Source organism: Homarus americanus, unplaced genomic scaffold (assembly GCF_018991925.1).
Source record: "Homarus americanus isolate GMGI-L3 unplaced genomic scaffold, GMGI_Hamer_2.0 scaffold47254, whole genome shotgun sequence".
NCBI classification, from domain to species: Eukaryota; Metazoa; Arthropoda; class Malacostraca; order Decapoda; family Nephropidae; genus Homarus; species Homarus americanus.
The window spans coordinates 170,385-196,660 of record NW_024738685.1 but is presented as its reverse complement, the minus strand read 5'-3'; the positions used below and the strand labels follow the sequence as shown (position 1 = coordinate 196,660).

The following is a 26,276-nucleotide window of genomic DNA, read 5'->3' as shown; positions in this document are numbered from 1 at the left end:
TGCTGTTGTATCCTCCCACCACCAGGTGTCGTTCGCCCTATTTATTGGTGCATTTCTGCAGTTTTCGCAGTCATCTGCTTGCAGTTTGTGAACAGCAATTTGATTATCTAAGGTCAAATGGACACCAGTCCTACTAGGCCCCAACTTAACCTAAGGTTATAGCTTTGCAAGTCCCAGTAGTTAGGTTAGGTTGTCTTCCAGAACTTAAGTTCGTTTCGCTAGTCACCCATTTCAGTTTGATCCGCCAAACATTGTGCGTTAATTTATAAGAATACTGACATTCTCTGTAAAGATGCATAATTATATCAGCCTGGATTTGGGAGTGAACCTCCTGCAGTGTAGTGGCGGGAGGCTGGCAGTGTGTGTTACCGTCTACCCTTCTATACTCGGGTAATGTCTGTGTTACCAAGCTCATAATAATTTGTTCATCCTTCTTACGTCTTACAAAAGGAAGTGAGTAATATTGATGATATATAATGATAATAATAAATGTAGTAGACAGTAATAATAATAGTGACAATAAATATTTATGTCTTTGCACCTCCAGGGTCCATAAGACTTCATTTTGTGTCACCAAATAATTGTATGAGGTGTGAATGATATGTGTACACGTTAGAGACGAAGAATGCATTTTTTTAGCGTACAAGTTAAGAGATGATAGGTACCCTTCACTAGTGCGTTTACAGGGACTCGACAGGTTTTGTGCAGTGTGCAGAGCTGTGTTTGTTTACATTCGACAGAAGGAAACTCGCAGTAGTAAACATACGATGGAATCAAATTAAAACATTAAAACAATATCTCAATGTAATGATTTGTGGAATGTTTATATGACGAGCCCATGTAAACGCACTAGTGAAGGGGACTACATGTGCAGTGTACATGCTATGAATAATGTGCCTGTACTCAAGTTTCTGAATTCTGTTATGATCATGAATGAGTGTGTGAGTGTATGAGTGTATGTGTACAAGGTGTATGAGTGTGTGTATAAGGTGTATGAGTGTGTGTATAAGGTGTAGGTCGGGGAGTTCCCTTGGCTGGGTGGATGAGGGTGTACGTGTCCTTGACGGTGGCGTGAGTGGGCCGCCCTAACACAGGGTCCCGCTTCTTCTGCCTCCGTCACGCCCTCGCTCCCTTAAACGATGTCTCCCTTAAATTATTGCACCTCCTCCCCATAACACCCACAACCTCTTGAAAGTACAAGTGCCGTTCTCCTCTCCATTACCACCATCATCCCTATCTCCAGCACCACCACCATCCCCACCAACATCACCTTTATCTCCACCAATCACCATTACCAACCACCACTACCGCCATCTCTCAACCAACTAGCCACTATCCCCACCACCATCACCCCCCAACCAACCACTATCCCCACCATTCACCACAATCAGTATGCCAATATTTCTTACACGTGAGAGAAAAAGAAGTTTTAAAATATAGTTACACCTTTTGCAGTCCGTCTAAAAAAAATCATAAAATATTTGAGTCTCCCCCCAACCCAAATACAGAAGAACAAAAATCAAGGCACAGTTGCTTTGATATCCTCCCCTCTCACCCGCCCAGCAGATTTTACGGGTGACCCAACTGACCCATACATGGTCAGTACGTTCTCCCCACCCCCTCCCCTTCTTCTCCTCTTCCTTCTACCTTCCCCCACATCAGCACCAACACAACAGTATCATGAAACAAGAACCACTTAAAAGAATGAATATCTACACTAACACCAGGCTCCAGGAAATAAAGAACCAGACTTAGGAACACACTCTATGTTAACAGTTTCAGTCTTTTTTTTTTCTCGGGTGACGTTGCGCGCCTTTTCCCACACGGTCAAAATAATAATCGCTGATGATCGTTACCTTGTATAGGCTAGGATCTTGCTGTCAGACTTTTCTTTCTTTTTTTCTGTTAGTTGATTCAGTTAACTTGATTACTGTGGTACAATTACCTGTCCGAGAAATTTTGAGATTTTAGCCAAACTGAGAAAAAGACTCGCCGACACATGGTTGACCAAGGAGTTCAAGCGTGGGCGCGAGAGCCTTGATGGACACCAGGTTAGGACGACCTTCGGATATTACCGACGAGGAAACGCTAGTCCAAGCCAACAACTTCATTATGGCAGACAGGCTAACCAGAGTTGATGAAATAAGCACCGACGTTGATATTTCAAGTGTTGTGGTCATCATCCATGAAATGGTCGAAGCCTATCCAACCAACCTTCTTTCCTGTCCAGTGACGATAGATGAGACCTGGACTCACTATAGCCTCTATAGTGAATTCAGGTCTCATCTATACGCTCCTGTCATGTGTCGGTGAGTCTTTTGCTGTGGAAGCTTCATGTGTTGGGAATTTGTGACATTTCTCAGCTTGGCCAAAATCTCAAAATTTCTCGGACAGGAAATTGTATCACATTAACCAAGTTAACAGAATCAACATACCCCCAAAAAATCTTTCAATGTTAAAAGAATTATGTGTGGGATTACGAATTATGGAATGGCAGGCAAAGGGAGATTAGTGTATATGGCCAACAGACTTCATAAGGTGAAAAACTTTTTATCAAACTTAAAGCAATGATTGATTTCTAAAATTCTTTAAACTTTAAACTCCCACAATTCCAAGGATTGGTTGTGTTACTTCACTTCTTAACCTACTTGGTTATCAGTGAATAGTAGCGAGTAGATGGGTGTATGCAAGCCAAGGGTGCAGTGTGACTCCGTGGCGTGAACTGGCCGGGAATGCAGGAGAGTCTGGGGTGGAAGAAGGATCCAAGGCACCTGATAAGGGGTAACGCAGGGCCGGCACGGGAAGGTCCTCCCTGCGGCTCGGGAGAATTTTCTCTGCGAGTCAGTCTGTCAGGAAAGGCGATCATAGAGCTGTGTTCCTCGAGTCCGTAAAACATTTTCGTAATGCTTTTAAAAGTTTCAGTAAAGGTTGGAAGCCGCACGGAGGAATTACAAATATTAAGAGTAGATTTAATTTAAGCCAGTGGCACTTGCATGAGCGGAAAGACAGGCAGGAGCGCGAGTGAGCTTGGCATCTTCCATGCGACGTGATCTTCATTATTTATGTAAATCCTTGAGCACCGCCGCACCTGTAGCAGTGTACGAGACTGGCCAAAGTACTTAGCACTGACACAAACCCACACTGCATTATTTACGTCTCTACTCTCGCGCATTTGACTGGCCGATAATTAATTTTTAAATTTGAAACCCATTTGATTATCCTGTCGTTATGTTGCACTTCCGTCTTAATCTCAGTTTCGCTAAGTTAACGCAGATAAGCTGACAGTCGCCAATTTGTTACTGTAACCATTTCAGGATTGATAAATCAATGGTCTTTAACAAATCTTTATTCACAAAAGAGTACAACGTGTAAGGAAATTTTAACTTTATGTTTATATAACTATTTAAATATTTTGATTTGTCTTCATAAGTATGCTAGACTGGTAAGTTGTGGCTCACGCGCGCCATCTGAGAGAGCGCACCGGAACTCTGCCTTACACGGCGCGTCAAATACCCAGGGACACGCATGCGTGAAGTTAGTAACTGTGAGGGTTGAGGCGACCCAGGACGCTGCTCGGCTGTCGGACAGGCTTCATCCATGTGACTTTTATGGAGAGGGAGCAAGTGAAATGGGAAATTGATAATGATATTGAAAAAAAAAGTGAAATGGGTTAAAATGCAGAGAAAGAAACGCTTTTTTAATCCAGGGAATTCCAATGTTTAATTACAATTGACTCAGTAACAAGAAGACATGATGGGTTTTCCAGGTACGTTTTCAATATACCACTTATATGGCAAGTGCTGGGATGATTATTTTTTGATGCAAGAGTCATTCCCATTTAGTCTCTACTTGCTTTGTAACCGCCATCCACTCCATGGTCGGTCAGGTAATAGAGCGATCGCCGTGGTTGCCAACCCTCATGAGGACGGTCTCTGTGCGTAATTAAAAGTTTTTATGCCGCGTGTTTATAGATAGGCTATGTGCTTGCAGAAAGACGGTTCCACACTGACGAGTGTTATCTGTCCCGTCAAAGGAATGTGTCATTTTCATGCGTTTTCTCATGTCGCCTCTCGTCTAGAAGTAAAATACAGCAGTCCCAGTCCTGAGTGTGTATACATGCGCGCTAGCTGTGTCCAATCATGTGAATAACACATGATGTGAAGATGTAACCTAAAGAACCCATGTTAAAAGATGGCAGTACGTACTGCTGCTTTATATAATTTATCACTCATAAAATGAACCAAATTAACCTACCTAAACTTGAGTTTCACCTCAGCATTATTATAAAAGATAATGATTAAGGTTAGGTACTGTACAGTAGATTAGTTTGGTTCATGTCCTGAGCAGTTTTGATTCTTGCCCCAGGTATCCATAGGAACTCGGGGATCCTTATGGTCAAGCTGTTAACGCAATACCTTTGTCCACCTGACCTGACATAATCCTAATTTGGGTTGGTGTTGCCATTGTATACGAAGAAAATTTTTTTTATACTGTAATAGCTTTTGAACAACGTTTTTCTTATTAACATCACCAGTTGTATGGATTTCTTTCGTTAAGATTCATTGTTACATTAAGCTCTGCCATATTATTAAACCCTCCGAAGAGGAAAGGGATCACGTAAAGATTAGAAACCCCCAGTTCATCCCGCCAAATGGTTAAACACCCCAACTTTACCTGGAGGGATTAGGATATAAGTTAGGTTATGGTGTGCTAGGTTAGCGTTAAGGTATTCTAGTCACCAGGTAAAATAAGCTAATCTAAAGCCACCCCTATTTATAAACGTCATATTAATGCACTCATGAACATGTGCATGACTTGTCGGTGTTTTCATACGTGCTCATAGCAGCCCCAAGTGACTCACAGGTGCTCATAGTGACCCCAAGTGACTTACAGGTGCTTATAATGAACCCCAAGTGACTCATAGGTGCTCACAGTGACCCCCAAGTGACTCACAGGTGCTCCAAAGTGTTCATTGTGATGCCAAGCAACTCACAGGGGCTTATAACGACCTAAAGTGAATCATAGTTGTTTATAATTACTCCAAGTGACTCATAAGGGCTGATAATGACGCCATGTTTCTCACAAGTGATCATAATAACCTTAGGTGACTCGGTGGCTCGACTTAACAAAGGTTGGGCGGCCAGTTAAAGTGATTTAGCTTTTTTTGCGATGATGCCTTATATATTGGTGTTGATACTGAACCTTTGATCTTTGTTAGTTCATTGACTTATTTATATTGTTTATATTATTATTACCGTCCTTCATGAAAAGTACAAACATTATAGATTTTAACTGGGTTATGCAGCACGTAAATAGTGGAATCAGAGATGCAACAAGATGAGAAAGTAGAAGAGATAAGAACATAAGAAAATAAGGAGTCCACAATAGGCCGGTTGGCCTGTGCATGGCAGCTCCTGTCGAGAGTTACTACCACTCTATCATCCATGAATCTATCTAGCCTCCTTTTGAAACTTTCCAGAGTTCCAGCACTTACTACAAAGTTTCTAAGCTTGTTCCACTCGTCCACCACCCTATTTGTGAACCAGTTCCTTCCTATCTCCCTCCTAAACCTAAACTTATCCAACTTGAATCCGTTGCTCCGAGTCCTATCCTGCTCGGATATTATAAGAACTTTATCTATATCCCGTTTATTGATTCCTTTCACCCACTTAAATACTTCTATCATATCTCCCCTTGCTCTTCGTCTTTCTAGGGAATGCAAGTTAAGTTTCTTTAACCTATCCTGATATGGAAGGTTTTAAGTCGGAATCATTTTTTGTCATTCTTCGCTGCTTCGACTCTAGTGAATTTATATCCATTCTATAATGGGGCACCAGAACTGAACCGCATAATCGAGGTGCGGCCTGACTAGCCTGAATATAGTTGCAATAAGACCTCTGCACTCTTGTTGCCCCACACTTCTGGGCAGGACGTTTGACGCGGATGGTGGGGTTAGGTTTTGTATCGTACCCCTAGGTCTCTTTCACAAGTCGACTTCTCTATAGGTTGTTGTTAAGGCTGTATACATTATAAGTATTTGTTCTTCCAATATTAAGTACGCTGCACTTGCTGGTGTTGAATTTCATTTGCCATTTTTCAGACCATCCCTGCAGTTTATTTAGTTCCTCCTGTAATGCATTTGCATCCTGCCCTGAATTAATTTGCCGCCCTATTTTGGTGTCATCCGCAAACTTGCTAATGTCACTGCTGATCCCAGTCTTTATATTACATACAGTACGTTAGAGATGTTAAGGCATAATATTTGTACCGGACAGCGGCATCCGGCCGTGGTGAAGCAACACAGCCAGAACACAGGACGTGGCTGCTGCCTTCTCCCCTCACACTAGCTGCCCCAACAACAGTGGCGGGAACACTCCGCCAGGGTATCATGAACGATATAAATAATTATGATAATGGTACCGAGCTGTCAAAGACTGCCACTGTCACCCGCAGCAATAAGAAGAGGAAACATATCGACAATTCAGGAACTAAAAGAAAAAAAAAAATATTTTAGCCATATTCCCGAGTCAGTTTATGGACATTTATGCATGGGTGGACTGAGGGGTCCTATTGGTAGCGAGGAACAATTGTCAGATGAATGTAATGTGCAAAAATTTTTACGAGTAAATAATGGTATTTTCTAGTTTATGTGTTGGCTGGCAGGGTCATTGTATCCATGTAATAAACAAGTTCTGCGCCTGTTCTATCGGTTAACATTTACTAGCGATACTGATTTCCTTCGAATGTATCTCAATATTGGGTACTGTTTTGTGGGGCAGCTCACAGCCTGTATCCGTGACTACAGTATCAACTATTTTACATCCTCATCACAAAGACTCATAGAGCTTTTATTATCCCCTGTGTGATAACTAAAGCTCATGAAATGAACAATTAGTGTGTATTTATCAGTGCCATTAAACAATAGAGACGCTATTTATTTATTCTTTGTCACCTGTATCGTAATAGAGAACAACAACAAAACGAAAATGACCCATTCTTCACGTTCAAGGCTCACACGACACTCAAAGAATACGAAAGATGCGCAAGTTTTTCTTTTATCGAGAAAATGTGTGTACCACATCCATCACCAATGTGTCGTTACTGTACTCAAAAAAATATAATCGATTTTAAAACATACTACAAGGCGTCATTAAGTCTATAATGTGGTAGTGTGCTATTCTTGCTTTCATAAATACTTTCGTTTCTGATCATTTTAAGGCAGTGAAGCGTTAATCTTGAAATAAGTGCATGGCACCACTGCTTATCGGTTAGTATGTACCGGATTAAGCTTAATTTATCGTATCGTATGTAGGCACAGGACTAGGTTCTAACACCTAGAAATTATGTACAGTAGCGAACTCGTAACAATGGTTTTAAATTAGAAAAATTTAGATTTAGGCGTGAAATAGGTAAACACTGGTTTGGAAACAGAGTAGTGGATGAATGGAACAAGTTACCAAATATCATCATTAACTCGAATACGCTGAATAGCTTCAAACATAGGTTGCATGCTTAAATGAGCAATAGGGGTTGGGTGTAAACGGGACTGCCCAGTATGGGCCAATAGGCCCGCTGCAGTTTCCTCCATTCTTATGTCCTTATTCCCTCATCAGTCATCCGGTTTCTAATCAGAGCCGGATTAAACATTTTTCGATTTTGGAGCTAAAACCTCGGTGAGTGAAGACATCTATAGTATCTCTGCTCCCGAGGTACCACGCGGACATGACGTTGCATTGGGATAAAGTAAAGGTGGTTCGGCTGCACCCGGTCGAGCGCACCTCCCCCAAGAAACTCAACCTCTTTGTCCTGGGGAAGTTTTCGACTCCTCGGGGATCAAGGGGGTTACGAAGGTCGTCCGCAGGAGACCTCCGATTGGGGACAGGCCATGCAAGTGTCGGACGTCAAAGTCATCAACGACCTCCCAATCGAGGTAGAAATTGACGAAGACGACAATTTGGTGATGGGAGTGATCTCCCATGCCGAAATTGAACACCTGTACTAAGACGAGTTGGCCCAACTGATCAGTGTCCAGCTAACTACACGTCATAAGGCTGATTACCCGAAGACATTACCACAAGCACTACTGGGATGGGAGACCATCTCAGTTAAGACCTAAGTATCAAGACCCACACGATGTTACAAGTGTCAATGCTACGGACATCCTGCTGAGATGTGGCCGGCTCGGGAGGTCTGTACCACGTGTGGGACCACCTAGCACACCACGTGCTCGGCGACCGACAATAAATGTGCTGCTTGTGGCGGCTCTCATTCTTCCGACCTGGAGTGTCCCCAAGTGGTGGAGGGAGGAGTGCATGGTAGCTAAGCTGCGAAATAAGAAACAACTGAGCTACAAGGAGGGTCTCCTTGTAGTGAAGAAGGAAGAACAAGCACCAGATATACAATATTGGCAGTAAGGAATTCAGAGTTTTTCGACTTCTACGAGTCATTACCAGACCTAGAAGATCAGAAAAACTAAAGAACAAAAGGAGAGGCCCTAAGAACAAGACTACGGCCGTAGGAACCATCGATGCTGACGACCAGTAAAGCAACAAACAACAGGCCCTGGACTGGGAATTTCAATGGTCACCCATGTTTAAATGTTTCCAAACCCCATGTCATGAATAATATCAGCAATGTAATAAAATTTCAAGGAACAAACTTATCTGAAAGTCCTTCATCTCTTCCCAAGCATCCTCGACTAGCGAAAAAGATTTTATTTTATTTTATATTTTTTAATGCAGGTACTGTTTAGCTGTAGACCGGTAATAGTTGCTCTAGGGCCGATACTGAAGTTATGATCAGGGCTCTCAAGACATCCTCTCTGAAAAATCACTAGTGTTTGTTTTGGAAATTGTCAATTTTTACCAGAATTTATTTCTGTAATTTTCCCAAAACAATAAAATACATTATTTGTACTATTCGGTTACTGTGAGCCTTTGGTCCCGTGGGTACCAACCCAGTTGCCTTTGCGTTAATCAGCAATACTGTATGTCTAATATTATCTATCATATGTTTCACTTAGTAAGATTAGTATCTCTCGTTTAGTTGTGTTGCAGTGGTTCTTGTTATACAGTATTATAATGATTGGTGTTTGCACGTTGAATTGTTAGCCTATTCAGCATGATACTGTGCAAGGGTTAGTAAGTTTAGTTCAAGGGCGTGTCCTACCCTGATTAACGAAGCTCAAATGTCTGAGGCGTCACCAACTTCACTCCTTAAGATGGAGCATATTTTAACATTAACAACGGTGTAAAGTGACCTACATAAGGCTATCAAAATCTTCGTGAAACATAACTAAATCTCACCTTGGTAATGAAAGATCGCTTGGTTACGGTACTTAACCCCGGACAGAGAGAGAGGGTGAGTGTGTAACGGTGGTGGTGCATCTTAAGGGTGTGAGGCTGCCTCTACCTCGTATGCTCTATAGTGAATACAGAGCCGGAAACCTCTTGTTCGCCCTTCTGGCAACCACGCCACTCCTGTCAGCCGTCATCCACACTTCACCTGTCAGCCGTCCTTCACACTACACCTGTCAACCGTCCTTCACACTACACTTGTCAGTCGTCCTTCACACTACACCTGTCAGTTGTCCTTCACACTACACCTGTCAGTCGTCCTCCACACTACACCTGTCAACCGTCCTCCACGCTACACCTGTCAGTCGTCCTTCACACTACACCTGTCAGTCGTCCTTCACACTACACCTGTCAGTCGTCCTTCACACCTCACCTGTCAGTCGTCCTTCACACTACACCTGTCAGTCGTCCTACACTTCACCTGTCAGTCGTCCTTCACTACACCTGTCAGTCGTCCTCCACACTTCACCTGTCAGCCGTCCTCCACACTACACCTGTCAGCCGTCCTTCACACTACACCTGTCAACCGTCCTTCACCACCACACTTGTCAGTCGTCCTTCACACTACACCTGTCAGTTGTCCACCACACTACACCTGTCAACCGTCCTCCACACTTCACCTGTCAGCCGTCCTCCACTACACCTGTCAACCGTCCTTCACACTACACCTGTCAACCGTCCTCCACACTACACCTGTCAGTCGTCCTCCACACTTCACCTGTCAGCCGTCCTCCACACTTCACCTGTCAGCCGTCCTCCACACTACACCTGTCAGCCGTCCTTCACACTACACTTGTCAGTTGTCCTTCACACTACACCTGTCAGTCGTCCTCCACTACACCTGTCAGCGTCCTTCACACTACACCTGTCAACCGTCCTTCACACTACTTGTCATTCGTCCTTCACACTACACACCTGTCAGTTGTCCTTCACACTACACCTGTCAGTCGTCCTTACACACTACACCTGTCAGTCGTCCTTCACACTATACCTGTCAGCCGTCCTTCACACTACACCTGTCAGTCGTCCTTCACACTACACCTGTCAGTCGTCCTTCACACTATACCTTTCAGCCGTCCTTCACACTACACCTGTCAGTCGTCCTTCACACTACACCTGTCAGTCGTCCTTCACACTACACCTGTCAGTCGTCCTTCACACTACACCTGTCAGCCGTCCTTCACACTACACCTGTCAGTCGTCCTTCACACTACACCTGTCAGTCGTCCTTCACACTTCACTGTCAGTCGTCCTTCACACTACACCTGTCAGTCGTCCTTCACTACACCTGTCAGTCGTCCTTCACACTACACCTGTCAGTCGTCCTTCACACTACACCTGTCAGTCCTTCACACTACACCTGTCGTCCTTCACACTACACCTGTCAGCCGTCCTTCACACTACACCCTGCCGTCCTTCACACTACACCTGTCAGTCGTCCTTCACACTATACCTGTCAGTCGTCCTTCACACTATACCTGTCAGCCGTCCTTCACACACCTGTCAGTCGTCCTTCACACTATACCTGTCAGTCGTCCTTCACTATCATCAGCCGTCCTTCACACTACACCTGTCAGTCGTCCTTCACACTATACCTGTCAGCCGTCCTTCACACTACACCTGTCAGTCGTCCTTCACACTACACCTGTCAGTCGTCCTTCACACTATACCTGTCAGCCGTCCTTCACACTACACCTGTCAGTCGTCCTTCACACTATACCTGTCAGTCGTCCTTTACACTATACCTGTCAGTCGTCCTTTACACTACACCTGTCAGTCGTCCTCCACACTACACCTGTCAGCCGTCCTTCACACTACACCTGTCAGTCGTCCTTCACACTACACCTGTCAGCCGTCCTTCACACTACACCTGTCAGTCGTCCTTCACACTACACCTGTCAGCCGTCCTTCACACTACACCTGTCAGCCGTCCTTCACACTACACCTGTCAGTCGTCCTTTACACTACACATGTCAGTCGTCCTTCACACTATACCTGTCAGTCGTCCCTCACACTATACCTGTCAGTCGTCCTTCACACTATACCTGTCAGCCGTCCTTCACACTACAAAATATAAAAATTACACAAAGCGGCTGCGCGTATTTTGTTTTTATGTAACTAATTTTTCATTGGGGTGGGGTTGAATGAGTCTGTCCAGTGCTTGTCCAGTTGTACATCAAGTAATGACCCAAGTTGAGCAGGGTGTGGAACGATGTCCTATCCTTGTAATGCAAGAACGTCACCTACATCAGGAACGCATTTAATACTGTACCAGCATATCGTAGTGTCACTTGACAAACGCATTTTCATTCGGGTTACAATATAAGCTCCCTCAATCTGAAATATTTGTCCCTAGCTTTCGGTAAGATCATTTTGACGTCTCGGCACTATAGGTCAGTAGGAGCATATGAATCATTGATAGATTTGATTGGCATGTGTGGATATGCACGCTTATGCTATGTGCAGCCGGTTCTGCTCGTGGATTTTATACAGAATGAGTATGAAATGATTACGGTGTACAGTATATAAATAAAAAACGTATTTGTATAGTTACTTTGAGGTTTGGGAGTGTAGGGGTAACAGTGATGCACCAAGCAGTACTGTATACAGTATAGTGTGATGTCATGAATACTATTCACTAAATGTTCTCCGTTTCTTTACTCTCCACGTCCTATTCTTTAGTTTCGTGATAATGTGGCAGGGAAGGTCGAACGTAGAATATATCGCATTAAAAGTGGAGTGGTAATGTGGCTTTAGAAGGGCGAAGGTTTGGCTGTTGGGGGAGGCAGGAGGCCACGTTTAAAAAAGTAGTAGTAAAATGTTGTAATACCAATAGTAATAAAAGTCAATATGAAAGAATCTCGCCACTATAACTCGCCAGTAGGTACAGTACGTACCACAATAACATTTCATCAGTCGCCTAACCAGTTGGCGGTACATGACGTGACACAAGTCTTATCAATGCCGGTTTTCGTGAGGCAAGTTTACATTCTGAGCATATGTTGTCTATCATGGACTCTATTTTTAGTGTTTTAATGACGGAAGAACATACCTTTGAAACATCGCATGATAAACACTGCCGTTTTCGGTAGCTAAATATGCAATAGGTTACAGAAGTGATGTAACAAAACCTTAGTCAAGCAGTACTCCGTCATGACGTTCTACTAATAATGATAGCGGTATCTAACTTCACACCGGTTATTTCGTGCTTTATTTTCTGTCATGATTGACAGTGCCAGTTACTAGGTGCGAGTGACTGTCCATCACCCAGGGTGACTACGTGTTAATAGGCTACCGCTTGGTTGTTTTGTTTGAGAGCCGACACCAGGCGCCAACACACTTACATCATCATGCTAGACACACACTATTAGCAACTATTCGTATTTGTAAAGGGACAAGGTGTTTGTTTGTTCATCGGTTAGCTTTAGCGCTACCTCATGGACAAGGTGTTTGTTTGTTCATCGGTTAGCTTTAGCGCTACCCTTTTAAATGACTCATAAACTATCCCGATACGAATGATGTGACGTTTCGCCTCAAAGCTGGCTCCCTGTTGTGCAAAGACAACAAATATGGCTTAGCGAGCGGCGGCTTATGATTGACTGATTTGAATGACCTAATGTACACTGGAGGACAGGGGTCCGCAACCCTCTTTTTTCCATAGTACTGTAGTTATATGTGCGCCGGGCGGAACGACCTCCAAAATTCGGACCATGCGGCTGGTAAGATTGTTATAATTACGTGTTTTATAGGTGAACAATAAAAAGAAGTGGATGGAGGAAATACTCGAGGAAAGAACTTTCATCGTTCTTTAAATGTTCGAATCAACGTACTGCTGCGAGCAGACATTCACGGTGCTGACTTTTATTTAACAAGTGCCATTCAAAATTACCAACACTCGCACTCAGAACTTGTGAAGGCTATTGCTATGAAATTTGAACTAAATTTTGCTGAATTTTCAAATCAGCCAGGCACAAAACTCACATTAGATTTGATATGGTTCTGTGCATTTGTATTTGGAATGTGAGCCTTTATAGTGTTTTGCAAAAAGCCAAATTTGTGCTTCCTTAATAACACCCGAAAGGCAGTTTTTTATTTATAACAATATCACATGAGGCTATTTTGTTTCTTTACTGTACATAATATCGTAATATTTAGTAAATTGTTTTCCCCTCCATTTCTGTATTTCTAATGTGAATAATTTATTTAGCATTGCCAGGAAACTACTTGTACAGGTGAAAGGGTTCTGTTTCCCGGTTTAACAAAACAATATTAGGCTAGAGCCGCTAATTCCATTTTTGCATTATAACTATTCAGTGCAGTATAAATTTATTTAAACTTCGATTTAGCCAGCATTTCAGTATTGTTTATCAGAATTCTTAAAGTAAAATGTAGTCCTGCATTTCTGATTGCTCATACAATCCTGTGGAGTGTATTGTTGACTTGTGTTGCCTGAATACAGCTGCGGCCGATCACTGATCACTTGCCAGTTGAGTGGCCGACTATAAAAAAAATAGTATATTAAGGTTGAGGACTTCTGCTGCGGCCACACAGCCGCACGATACTTACACACTAGTGACCTCTGGCAATGAGGAACTCATTATTTAAAATTATGATATGTTTTAAAAGAATAAAATTATTCATTAAATATCACATACGGTTAGGTACCACGTATTGCATTAGGATTAGGGTAATAAATTGCATTTCAGTTAGCGAGACTTTTTGACTTGTGCACGAGCAAGTTGAGTTTTTATAGAGATATTGTGTACAATACTGCACTGTTATATCATGGAAGATTGTAGAATGTATAATATTAAATAATAAGTTAGATTTCTTAAGTTTGTTTGTAGATGCCAAAACATATTTTTATTTCAGAAACTACTTTAATCAGTCGGTCAGAGTCGACGTTGTTCTGTCCATATAAACTGCATGATGACAACAAAACCAGAACACGTACAGTACACCAAACCACAAAACACGGCTATCCAGTTTCTATGATTATAGTATCCAAATACTAGTACTTGACAAATTTACATACATACATATATGCAAAAGTATCTTGCATATTAACCTTATGTGTAAATTATGGTTAGATTTATTTTTTGTGTGTAAATAATAGTCCAACATCCTACCAAAGAAGGTTGGGTAACACTGCTGATTACGATGATTATCACTTGTCATGTCACTCTGCACTATTGCAGGAAACGTATTATTTGATGAAGGAAAGGAGTCAGTTTCAGAGCGATCAATTTGTAAATGTAGCTTTTGTTCAATAAAAAAAAGAAGCTGAACCAAACCTTAAATTGTCAGGTGACTCCAGTTATTCTGGATCAGATCAATACTTCATATAATTTTCAGATGAAAAAAAAACGGTGCTTGTCATTGGATCTTAATGTAAACATTCTTTACGATATATGAAAAGCCTCCTGGGTATGTACGGTATGATTACATTAATCACTTCGATGTCAATCATAGACTTAAAGTCGTCGCTCAGAGAGATTCATAAATAGATGAGAAACTATTTTTAGATATGCAGAGATAATGGTGTAGGTTATCTTGGGGTTTCATTTTAATCCCTCAAGTTTTAATATTATATTCCCTTGGAATCCCAAGTGCTGTAGCTCGTCTAGATGGATATTGATTTTAGAATTTATCAATTCATTCCAAAGTTCGTCCGTGGAACCTTTCAACATTGATTGTAACAGGTTGTAGTGCAGTATGGTAACCTCTGCTTGCCACATGGTGTTGATAATTCATTTGGTGTTTGTTGGGTGTGAAACCTTGTATCTTGTGCTAAAATTTTCAGTTAACCTTAATGCAGTGATTTCTTTATCGTGACTGAACCTGTTTGAATATTTCATTTTTAACATCCCCCTTTGTTGTATCATGTGATTATATTTATAATGGTGGTATTATCTGTTTCAAATTTTAAGATGCAAAATGGTTACTCTTGAATCTTGATATAGTGTTTAGTGGTCGTGGCAACAGTGAGCTCCAATGACCGTCACCAACAAGGCACGGCCACTCTACGGCACACTTTATTTGTTGTGTAATTGGCGAAGGCAACTTGAGCCACGGTGGGGAGGGTTCACCCGACCCCCCATTGTGGTAGACAATCCGTGTGGCGACAGTGACGCCGGGCTGTGATGGGCGTGGTAATTGGCAGAATGGGCGTAATCGGACGACAATTGGCACTTCCCGCCCCCGCCCGCATGGCGTCCAGGGTGACGTTGCGCGCTACACCGGAGATACCTTGTTGACGCCGCCCGCGCCCGCTGCCCAGGGAGGGAGAGAGAGGTACTGTGGGGAAAGGGTACTGTGGGCATGGGGGTATTGTGTTCGAGGGTGCTACTGTAGATCCGAAAACATCATGGGCGTGAGGGCAGTACGGGTGCCATTACTACTGGAGGCGTAAGGTTACTGTGGATGCAGGGTACTATTATGGACGTGAGGACGCTAAGTGTAGGGTACTCTTGTTGGCGTGATTCATTGATTGATTGTGGTAATTACATCCCCGCCGCTGCGGGCGTTAGGACACGGTGCAGGGTAACTGCTGTGAGGATATTGTGTGCAGGGTACTATTGTGGGGGTGGAGACAATGGGTGCAAGTTACTGCTATGGGCGTGAGAACACTAGAGTGCAGTGTACTCCTATGGGCGTGAGGACACTGTGGGTGCAGGATACCACTGTGGGAGTGAGAACACGTTGGGTGCAGGGTGGAACAAGGAGAAAGACTGCGTCACTGGTCACCAAGGGCGGTAGCGTGGCATGGTCCCTGGCTGGCTGACGTTGAGGGCGGGCACTCCCACACCATGATGAGGTAAAAGAGAGTGATCACCAGTACTAGAGGTGATGGCAGTAAACAAAGTTGTTGTCTGACCTATCAGCTGCCGTTGAGCTTGTAGCTCAGCATACTAGAGCGAACATGTTCTAATCCTTATATTATTTTGAAATAGGTGACATAATCCATGCCTGCATCGCCTTCACAGCTACGATTCTGTGCTGCAGTATTAGAGGCTTCTGTTGTCAGCTATAGTGTTTTAACACGACACAATTATCCATCCTTGTGCTGCCTCAGGATCCCCAATCACCGTTCTCACACACATCAAATTAGCCCAAGATAGGTATTGGTATAAATGTTATAAACTTAAGGTAATGGGGAGTTCCAGAGACTCCAGAGGAAAAAAAATCAGGAAGTTACATTTTATGAAATTTAATGGTCTTAGCCAGGCTTCTGACTGAAAATGAAAAAAAATAGCTGAGTATACAGTATGTTCATATAAGCTCGGCGTAGAGATTTTTGGACCCCACATTACCTATTTAGGGTGTAGTCGTCACCTTATAGATTCTCACCAGACTTCCTGTATGAATTTTCTGTTTAAATGTGAATTTTTCTCACAACACTATGATTCTCCTAACACACCCTAACTTCTGTGTTCACCCACTTCCCCAATAAGACATTGACCAATGCAAGAACGAACAGTAGAGGGGGGTGTCCTCACAGTACAGTACTGTAAAGAGATTTTCGCATGACTTAGGCCAGCCACAGTGAACTACTGCGTGTGACCTTGCTTTATTTGTGAAACGAGTATGTTAGCTTAACTAGTAAAATAAAACCAAGTGAATGACTAGGACACTCATTTAGTGGTGTAATCATCACTTACTAGATAGAAGCAACAAATGTTGTCATATACGAGTGAGGAAACAAGAATTGGGAATTCATCATCAGCCATATTAGAATTTCCAGCTCTTTTGTATCAGACTGGATGTTGTAATTTAATGTTCCCAGAAGCGAAGTTTGTGTGATGACTTCAAGTGTTCATATAAACATTTATATGCCCGTTGCGGACATCTTTTTTTTCCGGCTGAACTGAATTACCTACGATTTTGCGAGATGGACCCCGGCTCATTCTTTCAGCACTTAAAAATCATATACTGTAGATACCACTCAAGGAAATTAATCAGACAATATCACTGACGCAATGACTTGATTTCACTCTTGTAATCCTACAGATGGTATAAGTAATGGTAAACAGGGAGTCAGTAGTAATAAGATAATTGTTAAGTACAGTATTAATATTACATCCCAAGATAATGGTTATTTTTTTATTTTTTTTATTAAAATTGAATTACAAATTAAGGAAGCACAGGAGACGCAAGTACAGTACACATAAGTATTGTAAATGTAGATATGTATATACGTCATGTAACTAATATATTGTATATACTTTTACTTTATAGATGGAATGGTGAACAACATCACACTGTGGCAGTTCTTGCTGGAACTGCTCCTGAGTAACCATTATAAACATATCATCTCGTGGACCAACTCTGAGGGAGAATTTAAGCTGCTCAATGCCGAGGAGGTGGCCCGGCTGTGGGGCCTCCGCAAGAACAAGACTAATATGAACTATGACAAGTTGTCCCGTGCACTACGCTATTATTATGACAAGAATATCATCAAGAAGGTTCTCGGGCAGAAGTTCGTCTACAGGTGAGTTTATTATACTTTATAATTTTTTATGATATATCCAGTGCCTAAAATACTTGTATAAAATATGGGAGATGTGTACTGTCATGATTTTAGAGATTATGTCATTACATGTTTTTGAGTAAAGGCCACTGGAATGGTGATAGTTGATTTAGTGAGGGAATATTGATTTATGGAGGGCATACTGTATTGTATTGGTAAGGGTGTTTTAGAGGTAGTGTTGTAGTGATAAGGGGGTGTTGTAGTGGTAAGGGTGTTTAAGAGGTAGTGTTATAGTGATAAGGGGGTGTTTTAGAGGTAGTGTTGTAGTGATAAGGGGGTTGTGATAAGGGGGTGTTGTAGTAGTAAAGAAGTGGTGTAGTGATAGGGAGTTGTGATAAGGGGGTGTTGTAGTGGTAAGGGTGTTTAAGAGATAGTGTTGTAGTGATAAGGGGGTGTTGTAGTGGTAAGGGTGTTTAAGAGATAGTGTTGTAGTGATAAGGGGTGTTGTAGTGGTAAGGCTGTTTAAGAGGTTGTTTGAGTGATAAGGGGGTGTTGTAGTGTTGTAAGGGTGTTGTTGAGAGGAGGTGTTAATAGTGTGTAGTAGAAGGGGTGTGTGTGTAGGGTAGTGTGAGGCAGTGTTGCAGTGATAAGGGGTGTTTAGTAGTGTTGTAGTGATAAGGGGTGTTAGTGGTGGTATAAGGTAGTTTGTAGTGAAAAGAGTTGTGATAAGGGTGTTGTGTAGTAAAGTAGGGTAGTGATAAGAGGTAGTTGTGATAAGGGGTGTTGTAGTGGTAAGGGTGTTTTAAGAGGTAGTGTTAGTTATAGTGGGAAGTTGTAGTATAAGGGTGTTGGTGGTGTTAAGGTGTGATTGGAGGTGTGTGTGTAAGTGGTAGTGTTGTGTAGGTAAGTGTTTAGTGTGTAAGGTGGGTAGTAGTAGGGTGTTTAGTAGTGTGTTAAGGGGTGTGATAAGGGGTGTTGTAGTGGTAAGGGTGTGTAAGGTAGTTTTAGAGGTAGTGTAGTGATAAGGGGGTAGCAGTGGTGTTGAGTGTAGGGTTGTGATTTAAAAGGTAAGGGTGTTTTAGAGGTAGTGATAAAGGGATGTTGTGTGGTAAGGGTGTTTAAGGTAGTATTAGTGAATAGTGATAAGGGGTGTTGTAAGGTAGGTGTTGTAGTGGTAAGGGTGTTAAGAGGTAGTGTTGTAGTGATAAGGGGGTGTTGTAAGGGTGTGTATGGGTGTTTAAGGAGGTAAGGTTAGTAGTGATAAGGGGGTGTTGTAGTGGTAAGGGTGTTTAAGAGGTAGTGTTATAGTGATAAGGGGTGTTGTAGTGGTAAGGGTGTTTAAGAGTGTTGTAGTAGTATAAAAGTGGTGCTAGTGTGTTGTGTAGTGGTGGGGTGTTTAAGAGGTAGTGTTATAGTGAAGGGTTGTGATATGGGGGTGTTGTAGTAGTAAAGAAGTAGGTGTAGTGATAGGTAGTGTAAGGGGTGTTGTAGGGTAAGAGGGTGTTTAAGAGGTAGTGTTGTAGTGTAAGGGGTGTTGTAGTGGTAAGAGTTGTTGTAGAGATAAGGAGTATTGATAAGTGTGTTGTAGTGGTAATGAGGTGTTTAAGAGTAGTAAGTAGTGTAAGTATTTGCAGTGTAAGGGGTGTTGTAGTAGTGGTAAGGTAGTGGTGTGATAGGGGTGTGTAGTGTAGTGTGTGTAAGGAGTGTTGTAAGGGGGTGTGGTAAGGGTAGTGTAGTAAGAGTGTGTGTTGTTAAGTGGTAGTTGTGTAGTGTTGTAGTAAGGGGTGTTGTAGTGGTGTAGTGTAAAGGAGTGTTGATAGGTGTTGGAGTGAGGGGTGTTGGTAAGCAGAAAGTGTGAGTGTAGTGGTGAGAGTGTGATAGTACAGGGTGTATGTAGTGGTAATAAGAGGTAGTGTAGTGATAAGGGGGTGTTGTAGTGGTAAGGGTGTTTAGGGTAGTGTGTTGTTATAAGTAAGGATATAAGAGAGTGGGTAGGGTGTAGTGTAAGTGGTAAGAGTGTTGTAGTGGTAAGGGGTGTTGTAAGTGGTGGTGTTGTAGTGATAAAGGGGGGTGTTGGTAGGATAAGAGGTGTGTTGTAGATGAGTGGTAGGGTGGTGGTGTAGTGTAAAGGGAGTGTGATAAGGGGGTGGTGTTGTAGTGGAAGGTGGGTTGTAGTTAGGGGAGTTAGAGTGTAAAGTGTTGTAGTGAGTGTGGAGTGTTGTGGCGATGGGAAGGGAGAAAGTGTTGTAGTGTTGTAGTGTTGTAGTATGTTGTGAGGAGTGTTGTGAGTGGTAAGGAGGCTAGTGGGCAGGAAGTGGTAGTGCAGTGGTAAGGAGTGTTAGTGGTAAGGGTGTTGTAAGCAGAGTGTTGAGTAGTGGCAAGGGAGTGTGGTAAGGAGTGGCAAGGGAGTGTTGTAGAAAGGGAGTGTTGTAGTGGTAAGGGTGTTGTAGGGAGTGTTGTAGTGGTAGTGGTAAGGGAGTGTTGTAGTGGTAAGGGGGTGTTGTAGTGACAAGGAAGTGTTGCAATAGTAGTGTTGAAGTAATAAGGGAGTGGTATAATATAGTCAGGAAATCTTGTAGTTGTAAAGGATGTACTGTAGGTAGCAAGTACTGTACTGTATATAAATATCTATGGAGAATGCATGGGAGTACTGCACTACTGTAAATAAGTGTTTGGGTTATGAAGTAGTGTTCAGCAAGTAGTTAAGAATTTTTCCGTATTTCTGTTAACCTTGTTCTGATTCCAACAAAATGGGGTGGTCAAGTTATTCAATGAGCATTGATGTTACTGTATACTGTATTGTAGTATTGCTGACTGTAAATATTGTGTCTAATGAATTTGGTATGCCGTAGGTGTGCCAAATATATATATATATATGTATATTAAACAGACATGTAAACAATTGGTATAGTACAGGTTCTCCTCTACTTAAGAACGTTCAACTTACAAACTTTCAGAGATACAAACATCATCACTGAGGGGAGTTACCTGCCAGAACAGGTGTTTAATGTGGATGAGACTGGATTATTTTGAAGAAAATTCCAAATAGAACAAACATTACCCAAGAGGAGAAGAGTGAGGCAGATTTTAAGGCTCTATTAAAGGGTATAGGTGTACTAAATAACCTTAATCTTTTTATTTTTTATAATATGTTTGGTATCTACAAGAGTAAAGTTGGACTTACAAACAAGCCTCAGGAACGTCTCTCGTTCGTAAGTAGAGGAGCACTTGTACTGGGTTTCAATTAAGGGGGTAACCCCACACAGTTCGGGCAGTCCTCCCCCATTAAACCATATTTTAAGACCTAGTCCTCCTCCTCCTCCTCCCCATGGAATGATAGAATGCTATACTGTACTGTTTGTATTTATGAAATATAGCAAGCTTGGAAAATGGCTGTAATGTTGATGATGAAGGACTGCATTGCATTTGCTGCTTTATGAAATGATTGAAGTTCATATACCCATGTACTGTATATAAATGGCTAATAGTGTTGAAAATTTGTACAATATAATACTGTATTACTAACATGTTATACAGAAAGAATGTCAAATAATAGAAGTAAAATATGTACAGTATTAATTATATTTATATAATGGAATTGCAAAATAAAACTCATGCCTCATTGGGCCTCTTACTTTTTATCCAACTGCAATTATTAAAATTCTTTATGAGAACCCATAGTGTTGAAGCATACTGGTGATGGTGTCCTTTTAGGCAATGACAAAAACAGATACTGTGTCCTCATACGATGTGATAAAGAGTATTATCAAGTTGATTATATGAGTGGCAGGGGTAAACAAACATACAGTATCATGGATTAAAGCAGGTCTGCTTCTCTTGATCAGTAGATAAAGCTGTTTAAATTAATACCAATACCTGTATACAATTTATGAAAATGATGAATGAAGTTGGTTAATTAACTGAAAAGGAAGTTAATATGCATTGTGTGAATGTTTCATAAGATTTCTACTGTATTTACACACATACTACAATTACTGTATTGTACTGTATTAGAATTTACTTTTGATACAAATTTAAGAACATCAATTACATACTAAGGGGTGTGCTGATATTTGTTCACAAGGAATACACTCACAAAACAAATGCTCACAACTTTTTTTTTATAATTTATTTGCAAATCCCAATTTATAATAAGCAGTATACAAGCTTAACCAATATACAAATTATGTGGTAAAATTGTTACCACAGTACAGTATATGTTTTATAATCTTTATTGGCAAATCATAATGTATAAAAATGCCACAATATATTAAAATTATAACTACTGTACTCCAATTGGATGCAGTGGCACATTGCTGCTAGGTCAGTTTTGTACTGTATATTGGTTTTTATAAATACCTGTAGTGATTTTAAAAAAATGAGCATTTGTCTTCCTTTCCATTAATGTCGTGAGCCTATGTCATATGAGCAAATGTCATGGAACCCATACTATAGAAATGAGTGTTCTCAAAGTTAGTTGACTCTTTTATACTTATACTATACTGTACCATTTTATTTTTTCTTCTGCAACATTTAAACTATACTGGCACAGTATTGAAAACTCAATCTTCAATATTGGGGGTGAAGATATAACTGGGTGCTGGCAGTAGTAAACATGAAAAGCATAAATTACATTACATATAGCATAGTATGCTAGTAAACAAATTTGTAGTTATCATCCTTAGAATACTTGAAAACTCGCTAACGTGCACCTACAGTACTGTACTCACAAAAATTAAAGTTGTTCAAGTGGCAGTAATGTTATGGAGTGTTTTGTTGTTGGCAGCGGATGTGATTATGATAAGTATTCTGATAGTCAAGGCGATAGTGATAAGAGATAACTGATGGTCAGGAGCACTCAATACAGGAAATTTATCTCTGCCTCCTCAGGGTCTGTCAAGCCAAATTAAATGAAATGAAGGATAAGATACAAATCTCCTTCTTTATTTTTGTCCTTGACTTTATCTGACTTGTAAGTACAACTTAGTCCATTACATTGAAATAACTGTACTATACATATCAGTTATAAGATATTTGACACCCAAAGTACTCACCTAAAGATTTGGCACCCCTGTTTAACCTACATAAAGTTTAAGTACAGTAACCTAATGCTATCTGGGGTGCCTAGCACTTGGCTGTACATTCCATATTCCCAAAATATATAAGAGTATCAGATGAATGAAGAATGCTGTATAGCAGACAGAAAATTCTCTTGGGATATAACGAGAGAGGATAAGAACAGAATGATCCATCTTTGTTGATACATGCCACAGCAGATACCGGCATGTTGTCCATATGGGAGGCCGTGTGTCTCCTCAAAATCTATTTAAGTGAATTGAGAAAAATGAGGGGAGCCGTAAGTTCTGGTTAATGTTAATAACTGCCATGGAATCTTTACCAGGTAGCTACCTCCTTGACAACATACAATGCCTGTATATCCAAACTGAAAAATCAGAAGATGGTATTCCATACTCTTCACTCGAGTACACCACAAAAGTTCTATCCATAAGCCATAAAAGGGGGGATTTAAATTATCTCTGTATCTTGATTTGAATGTCTGATTTAACCACTTAACCGTGAGATGAAAAAAGGACTGCAGATGAGGCAAAGGTCAGTGCTTGCCCATCATCTAGCATTGTCTCCAAGGCATTTGAGATTTCACAAGCAGCCTCTTGTCAAGAGACGAAAAGACTACTTTTTCTGGAGTACCGTAAGTTGAACGGACCTAACATTTTTATCCTAACCAGTTACACTATCAAGACGAGTCTGTCTGGACTTTTCCTAGTTCACCAAGAATCCCATATTAGAATGGTTACATTCTCTGCATATTCCTATTCCTCTTGAGAATTCTCTTCAACAGCCTTGAGACTTCTTGATCTGTCAGATGCTTGATATTAAGGAACTATCCTTTGGGAGCAAATCAAAAAATTATTTGGTCATTTCTGTCAACATTCTTTGTACTGTCTTGAGACATGAACTCAGCAACAATATTTTTTATTTATTTTTTAATCCCAGTGTGCACTAGAAACTTGGGTAACTTATTGGTAAAGGGAATATTTACAGGTTTCATTCTCAACCTACAGTGAAGGATTAGAGTTTCCTCGACTGTACAGTAAATGAGTAAACTAACTGGTACCTGTACTTTTTTTTGATGGTATACATTATTTACAAGTACAGTATGATTTTTTTTTCCAGATTTGTTTCTTTTCCGGAAATAGTTAAGATGGAGAACAAGATTCCCTTCCACGTGAAGATGGAAAGTCTAGGAAGTAATAGTAACACAAAAGTTGCTAGTGGAGGTATGTCACCATACTCACCAAGTGCATCAGGACTACAGCCAGGTGCCCCTTCCCCATCTGGTAGTCATCCTGGTGGGTCCAGATTACCCTCACCTGCACAAGCTTCAACACACCATTTGGCTACACCTCCTCCAGCTCACATTGGCTCCTACTCCTCCCTTAGTAAGTTTTTGGTTAGTTTTTTTGATGGCAGATTCAATTAATAAATATACTAGTTCATATTGTTCACTTAATCATGGGAATAATGTCATTGTCATGAGTTTCTATCAGTGGGTCAGCCTTCTTTACTCCAATAATGGGTCACGTTTTTACATCTGCTTTGACCTTATCAAACAAATACTGTACTGTACTGACAAACTAAATATTGTACCAGATCTATTATATGTTGTAGTTTTTAGCCATCCGTACTGTATGTTTGTGTGAGTTTATAATAACAAAAAAATTAAATCAAATTTTCCTAAAAATTTTGTGAAATTCCATGGAACTTTGTTTTAGTGGTGCACAAGGAATATGGTCATGTATATGTGAAGATTGTTCCACATAAATTATATATTTTGCTCACTTGTGTAATAAGCCAGAATGATTTTATCTTTTTTTGGGTTACACGATTCACTTTACTAATCGAATTAATAGGAAGGGATAGCTTTATGTTTTTCTTGTTTTATTTATCTTTATCCGAAAGCTTTGTGTACAATGTTAGGTTCATATGTAAATTAATATGGCAAATGGCTTTGGAATTGTTGTGTATCTCTTGACAGTATACAGTAATTGAAATTTTCTCGGAAAATCGTTCTCTTCGCCGGAATTTTGCGGAAAATTATGGCTTTTGTAACGATTTTCCGAGGGGCACATTTTCCGGAAAATCCTGAGAAATTTTTCCCGATGCCTGGAAAATTCCAGGGATGGGGGAGTTTTTTCCGGGTTTGAGAGATGAAAATCAGGCGCATTTTCTGGAAATTCCGAGATAATTTTTCCGTTACCCGGAAAATTCTGGGGATGAGGGATGTTTTTCCGGGTTTGAATGATGATGTAATGGGCAATTTCTGGAACAATATTTCCTTTACCCGGAAAATTCCGGGGACGGGATTTTTTCTGGCTTTGAGAGAGACGTCTCGTTACCGGTAAATTTCTCATTCCCGGAAGTGCTCTGTACCAATTGTTCCGGCTAATGGGGATTTCACTGTAATACAGTTTTTCGATGTTTATTTAATGGCTAACCCATGCAAATGTGGAAATTGGCTGTAAAATGGTGATAATGGTAGTTAGTGACCATGGTATGGCTTTAAAGTTTAACACATACCTGTAGTACTGTACTTACTTTACAGTGTCCCATTTTAACACAAAGTACTTCAATGTGCCCTTTTGCTTTATATCCCCTTATACAGACAGCATGTTAGATGAATCTCATTTTTTATGAGATAAATTTAATTACTGAAACTTCAGTACAGTATAACTGTTATCGTTACACAAACCACCTCAGCAATTAAAGCAAGATGATGTGTGCTGACTTCTATTCAATATTTTGACTACGTACTGTAAATCTTCAACAATTTTAGTCCATGAATTGAATAGCAGACTTAACTCATGTAAAGCTGTCAGCTTACTACAGGTATAAAGGTTCTGATGCGATGTTTTGATGGAAGAATGTTGAATGATTATGTGAACAGCTGCTGTGTGAGTGGGTGAAGTAATTTTTTTGCCCTTCCAGATGTGTTGGGTCCAATTGATCTAAATATGAGCCTCTCTGAGGCATGTTGATAATTATGTGATTTTAATCATTGAATTGAAGAGCTGCAAAAATGCTTTTTTGATACAACTCTCAGGTACAGTATTCTGAGCTCAGTCAATACAGGTAATACAAAAGTTAAAATTTGAACTATGGAAACTGAATATGAATAATACAAATACTCTAATGTAAAAGTTTGTTTGTGAGAAAAAATAGGGATAAAATATAAATAGCTAGGAAAAGTTTGTTTCATATTTTCAGTATCCTTTTAAGATTAAAATCTCCCATTTCACTGTATGTATATATATATAATATATATATATATATATATATATATATATATATATATATATATATATATATATATATATATATATATATATATATATATATATATATATATATATATATATATATATACTTTT

At 40.7% G+C, this 26,276-nt stretch overlaps 1 protein-coding gene across 5 annotated transcripts in view; it reads left to right on the top strand.

The window, feature by feature from the left end:
* Positions 1-26,276, top strand: part of LOC121874314 (ETS domain-containing protein Elk-3-like) — a 75,085-nt gene that overhangs the window by 44,295 nt on the left and 4,514 nt on the right. For 4 of the 5 annotated variants that reach the window (XM_042378418.1, XM_042378416.1, XM_042378417.1 and 1 more), the window contains 2 exons: positions 17,595-17,847; positions 24,022-24,287. In XM_042378418.1, coding sequence (XP_042234352.1) covers positions 17,595-17,847; positions 24,022-24,287 — 519 coding nt within the window. Of the gene's footprint in view, positions 1-3,542; positions 3,767-17,594; positions 17,848-24,021; positions 24,288-26,276 lie in introns of those variants that run through there. The other variant, XM_042378419.1, reaches the window with a different exon arrangement.